This window comes from Lissotriton helveticus, chromosome 3_1, assembly GCF_964261635.1.
Source record: "Lissotriton helveticus chromosome 3_1, aLisHel1.1, whole genome shotgun sequence".
NCBI lineage: Eukaryota > Metazoa > Chordata > Amphibia > Caudata > Salamandridae > Lissotriton > Lissotriton helveticus.
Window position 1 is genome coordinate 1,663,151,651 of NC_136061.1, and position 6,000 is coordinate 1,663,157,650.

The 6,000-nt window shown below is 43.5% G+C and overlaps 1 protein-coding gene across 2 annotated transcripts in view; it reads left to right on the top strand.

The window, feature by feature from the left end:
- The window catches only part of UBXN4 (UBX domain protein 4), a 230,193-nt gene extending 225,844 nt beyond the window's left edge, over positions 1–4,349 (top strand). For both annotated transcript variants that reach the window (XM_078682452.1, XM_078682453.1), the window contains one exon: positions 3,679–4,349. In XM_078682452.1, the coding sequence (XP_078538578.1) occupies positions 3,679–3,814 (136 nt within the window). In that variant the 3' untranslated portion in view covers positions 3,815–4,349. The remainder of the gene's footprint in view (positions 1–3,678) is intronic.
- Positions 4,350–6,000: the final 1,651 nt, after the last annotated feature.

Genomic DNA, 6,000 nt, shown 5'->3' on the forward strand with positions numbered 1-6,000 from the left:
CGCCCCAGGGGGCCTCAGTTTTCTTACAACGCACCCCAGCCTGGAGATCTTGGTGGTGCAATCTCCACTTCCAAAGTAAATCTTGGCGCAATCCCTACCAACAATCACCCCCCCCCCCTCCTCACCCCCGGACAGAAAATCGAAGAGGCTGGATACCTTGTGGAAGAAATTATTCTTCGGCCAGCCTGGTACTGCAGGAAGTCAACAGTGTGTGCCTTTCGTGCTGATACTCCCACTGTGGGGCTCTTTTATGCAGGTGTTGCATATATTCTCGGAGAAGACTCGAGCCATATTCTCTCCAGTTATTGCGGATGGGAGGGACACAACTCAGTTCGCCATTTACTGTGAGCTGGATATGACAGACTCGCTAGGCAGAGTGGTTTCATTGTCGGTGACCATACAGCGCCATGCTTGGCTGAGGACGACTGGCTTTTCTGGGGATGTCTAGGCCCAGCTCATCGACATGCCCTTTGATGTGTCCCTCTGTTCGGAGAAAAGGCGGACGCAGCTCTGTAGCTGTTCAAGGTCAAAGGGGCTATAACTAGTCCTTGGACCTTTCCACTGTCCACCTATTGCTCCTTTTGTGGCTACGGAAGGGGTTTCCTGCAGTGTCTCCAGCCACCACGGCAAGTGGATTTCTCAGACTTCACGTGGTCAAAGACGCAGCACCCGTAGGCCCCATGGGTCAGGTAGCCAAAGGGCAGGCGAGTCAATCAACCCCCTCCCCAGTAGCTGCAGCCCCCAAGCCCCTTTAGTTTCCCCAGTGGGAAGCAAGATACCCCATGACCTGCACCACTGTAGGACAATAACCTGCAACTGCTGGGTTCTTCATATTGTCCAAAGAAGCTCTTCCTTCCCTTTTGTTACTACCCCTCCACCCATGCTACCTACTTGTGGCAAGCTGATAGAGGACCACATCTCATTACTCCATCAGGAAGTGGTGGCTCTTTTGGCCAAAGGACCCATAGAGAAGGATTCGGCATCAGAAGTAAGTCATAGTTGTTATTCTCACTACTTTTTGGGGCTCAAAAGGGACAGAGGCCATCATTCTGTCCTAGACCTGTACCGTCTCAATTTCTTCCTGTAAATAGAGAAATTCGAAATGCTTACACTTGCTCAAGTATTGCCTGCCCTGGACCCGGGAGACTAAGTGATAGCCTTGAACATGCAGGTTGCATACTTCCATATTCCCGCCCTGCCTGCCCACAGATATTACCTGCGGTACACATTGGGTCACAAACACTTTTAATTTGCTGGGCTCTCTTTGGGCCTTACCATCACCCCTAGGGTGTTCACCAAGGTGATGGCGGTGGTTGCAGCTCATCTGCGGAGATCAGGGGTGCTCGTTATCCCCTATCTTGAAGACTGGCTGTCGAAGGGGGGCTCACCGCAGGCGGTCATCCCCACACCCAGACTACGTGGACAATTCTGGACACCGTGCAGTTTCGGGCTTATCCTCCAGCGGGCTGAGTCCAGAATTTTCAGGCTATGATACAGATGTTTCAGCCTGTAGCCTGGATTTTGATGAGACTGACTCTAAAGCTGCTAGGTCTCATGGCCTTGTGGCGCATGCTCGTTGACCTATCCGGACTCTGCAGTGGGACCTGAAGTTACAGTGGTCGCCCCATCAGGAAAATCTCTGGCATGGTCTAGATCTCAGAGGGCACTGTAGAAGATCTGCAGTGGTAGCTGACGAACTGCGATTGGGTCAGCAGCAAACTCCTCTCCCTACACCAACCTGATCTGATTGTAGTGACAGGCATGCCACTCCTGGACTGGGGAGGCAATCTGGGATGGGTTGAAGCCCGGGGACTATGTCTCTGGTGGAATCCAGATTCCACATCAACCTGTTGGAGCACCGAGCGATACGGTTGGCATTCAAAGCTATTCTACCCACCATCAAGGGAAGGCTTGTGCAGGTGTTCAGACAACATTATGTGGTACTACAACAAAACAGGTGGGGTGGAGTTGTTGATCATCTGTTAATACGCCCTGTGTCTCTGGACATGGCTGAAATGTCAGGCCATTTCCCTGGTGGTTCAACACCTGGCGGGCTCTCTGAATGCCAGAGCGGACAAACTCATTCGAAAATGCCTAGCGGATCACAAGTGGTGTCAACAGGAGGTCAAGCAAAGCTTCTTCAGCAGTGGGGAGAGCCTTGGTTAGATCTTTTTGCCACTGCAGAGAACGTGCCAGTCAGCAGTTCTGTGCACTGGTATCTCCAAGGCGGCCCTCACTCTGAGACGCTTTTCATCTCGATTGAAGCTCCGGCCTTCTGTGCGTCTTTCCACCAGTATATTGTGGGGTTTTTAACAAATTGCTTTGTATGAATTATTTTGGGACATATAGTATGTGAGATGATGTTTGATGAAATACTGTAAGAAAGATTTTTTTAAATAAAAAGAGGATTTGTGATAACTTTGGAGTATCATAATATAATTGGTCAACATATTTGTGGTATTCTACTGCATGGGCTGTATCACTGTATTTATATAAAGGTATGACTCAGTTGTGAGTTGAGCTTTCTGTCATTCGGTGCTTTGTACAATCTAAGGGAGTATTTGTTTTTTTACGTATCTATAGCACCCTATTCCCTTGGTTAACACAAGGGGTCATTCTCTTTCTTTATATATACGTCTTGCCACCACTACCACTCCTGCCCAGAGTTCTGAAGAAGATCCGAAACAACAGGGCCCAAGCCATCCTAGTGGCTCCAGACTGGGCTCAGAGAGGCTGCTATCCTGAGCTGTTGAGCATGTCCATAGGTCCTTTGATCATGTTGCCACTATGGAAGGAACCACATCCGGGGAGGTATTGCTTGGGTATACAAGCCTCAAAAAATCATTAAAATGTTACCAGATCTACTGGTCTAGTGACTTAAATCATCTACTCGACCTAACTGTAATGCTGCATACCCATGAACTGGTTTCAAATTATGTGCCCAGGGCAAATATTTTAATTCACTGAGCCTTCATTTTCTTTACTATCACATATGAGAACCCCTTCGAATATGTGAGTTCAGCATGTTTGCTGTACAAAAAACTCTTTTGTATGATTTAATAGACTAAACATTTGCTCTATATATAGTACAAAACTAGCCACATAAAGGTTACTCATGACCCCTGACTTGCCTCTTAGTTAATTAACAACATTGTCATCAGGGCGGGGTTAAGGAACGTTCTTCAAATCAGGTTTAAAAACTATCAACTAATAAATTTATAACTAAAGCATGAAGTAGTAGCACACTGTCATTTGCAATCAGCACGTTTTCGATTGAAATGGCCACAATATTCCCACTGACTTGCAGTTTTACTGCAAACAATTATGTTTGAAAATAGAGTTTCTGCAAATATTTGTCATTTGCACATCACCTAGTAAAATGTTCTGATTTGTTTCGCTCCGATTTAGATCTTTACATTACACTTCTAAATTACAAAAAAAATCATTTGTAATTTCTGATATGTTTTGAAATGTCTGTACTTTTAATTTACAAGCTATTTAAATATTGTGTTAGAAAAAACTAACATCCTACTGCCTTTTGTTTCACAATGACTGTGGCAGTTCACTTTACAAAGTCCTCTGTATTAAGAGAAAGAAACATTAAAAAAACATTTTCCAGGATAAGATAAGAATGAAGTATACTTTATTTATATTTTCTTTATGTTCATTTTGTTGTAGAGAATCAGTCAGAAAAAGAGTGCTGGACAAGCGTGGTGAAGAGTTCAAAAAAGAAGGCAAAGTTTATAGATTAAAGACTCAGGATGATGACGATGAAAACAACACTTGGAACGGAAACTCAACTCAGCAAATGTAGTTTCTCTCATAAGAGAAGAGCAATAATTATTTTATTTCATTTCGTTAAACGTTTGCAGGACATATGGGGCTGTTTTACTCACTGCTCTGTATTCTCATTTATTCCTGCCTTTGTGCATGGAATAAAAGTGTCTGTCTCCAAAAGATAACACTATATATTAATTTGGACTACTTCAGCTTTGCTGAGGACATACTGCTGCAGTACATTCTAATGGTATGAACTGAGGGCCTACGCCACAGCAAGTGGATATAGTTTATTCAGACTTACTAGCCCTGTGGCCCTGTATTACAATTTTTAAAAACTATTTAAACGTTCTGCTTTACGAATGTAAGGAATACACATGACGTTGTGTTCAGGCCAACCAGTGATTGCGTTTTTTAATCATGGCCAGAAGCATAGTGCTCAGAAAATTGGAGAAACTAATTTATATTTAATCTTTTTCTTTTTATTGCATTTACAGCAGCTGCGGAGAACTTGTAGATTTGCCTCCAATGTTCTTAAATTGGTTCTCAGAATAAAACATTTTTTCAGCAAACAGTGGGTGTTTGATTTACTGGCATTATTTTATTCTATTTCCAGGGTGATTCAACAAACGTTGACACTAGCGTAATATTAATAATGGAGCAACTAGCCATTTTTATGTCGAGCCTATCCCATTCCGCAGGAATGGATAGGGGAGAATTTTAGTGTTGCATCAAGAAAGCTAAACCCGCCGGCGGATTTCCACAATTGCATGTGGTCTCGTGAACGCGCTCCCATCCGCCTGCTGGTTTAGCTTTCCTGATGCTCTCCACATCAAAGCAATCAGCTTCCCTCCCACAGGCTTCCCCATCGTGCGCAGTGCGCGCTGGCCTCACTTCTCCTCCCCCCTAATTGCTCTCACTTTCACGGCCGCCAGGCCGTGAGCTACTTCAAAGCGACCCGCTCCGCCCCCTGCTGCACCCCATATGGTTTTTTTTAATCAGATTTTCCTTTACAAGTTTTTAATGTGTAAAGACGTCAACATTTTGGGGAAAAAATCCTTCACCACACTTAGGGGTTTAAATTCGAATTACGGTTTTGCGATAGTCTCAAAATGCTCCAGATTTTAGAAATTATCACATTCCTGTGTGATTCGTATTGTTTATACGGGTCATTTGTTTGTTTACAGTATTTGAACTTTGCAAACCCAGTCTCAGGGTCAACGGTGCCCTTCACATACAACACAGACAATTTAGAGAGGCTTTGAAAAAACAGTCAGGAAAGGGAAAAACAGAATTATACACTGAGGTACATTCTAAAAAATGTGCCTTTAAGTTAAACGAGAATGCGAGTGTTGAGGGGGGGAGGGAGGGGGAGGAGTGGAATACGCAGGTCGCGGGCGGAGGGAGAATTCACACCACTGTAGCCAATTGGCTGCCTCAAGCAGCTAAACAAGATGGAGAGAGAGGACCATGTGCCAGTCGTACTCTACCTGGAGTACATGCGGCAGGTTTTAAGCAGGCAGTGACGCCTGTGGTCTGCAGAATCACAGGACAGGTTACAGAGTCACGTCACACATGCTCTGCGTGTTTTTATAGCTCGCTGTCTCTTAGCTCCTATCGTTCGAGCTGCACAGCATTAGCTGGATGCAGTGGTCACAACACCCACTATGTAAAGGGGTTACAAATAATAACAAAAAGTAATACTGTCTGCAAAGATTTCTGCAAGTTTTCACGTGTTTATTCAAGAATACTGTAAATGTTGCTTTGAAAGGAAGTGTCCAAATGAAAATGTTTACACTTTTTGTACTATATCCGTTTCGTCGTGAAACCCTTGGTACAGAAGTTTCTTTAGTATAGAACACTGGTGCTTACTGTTTCCAACAATTATATTTAGGCTATAAAAATACGAAGGTGCAAAGCAAACATTTTTTTAAAAAGAAAAAAAGGTTTCAGTGAAAAGGATCAATTGCATAACTGCAATGTTAAAAGCCCTCTAAAATAATGCAACAGAGAGAAGTTCTTTGAAAATGAAACTTAAAAATAAACAGACTACCGTGGTTTATACGTTTCATTTACAAGATTTACGAATATTTGCACAGAGACAAATGTAAACGGAGAACTAGAGTTATACCGAGTTGGTTATAAATATATTAGCAACTCTTTTTTCACTTTATTTATGTACTTTGCATATTCTTTTACATTCCCCTCTCAATGAGTGCTTTT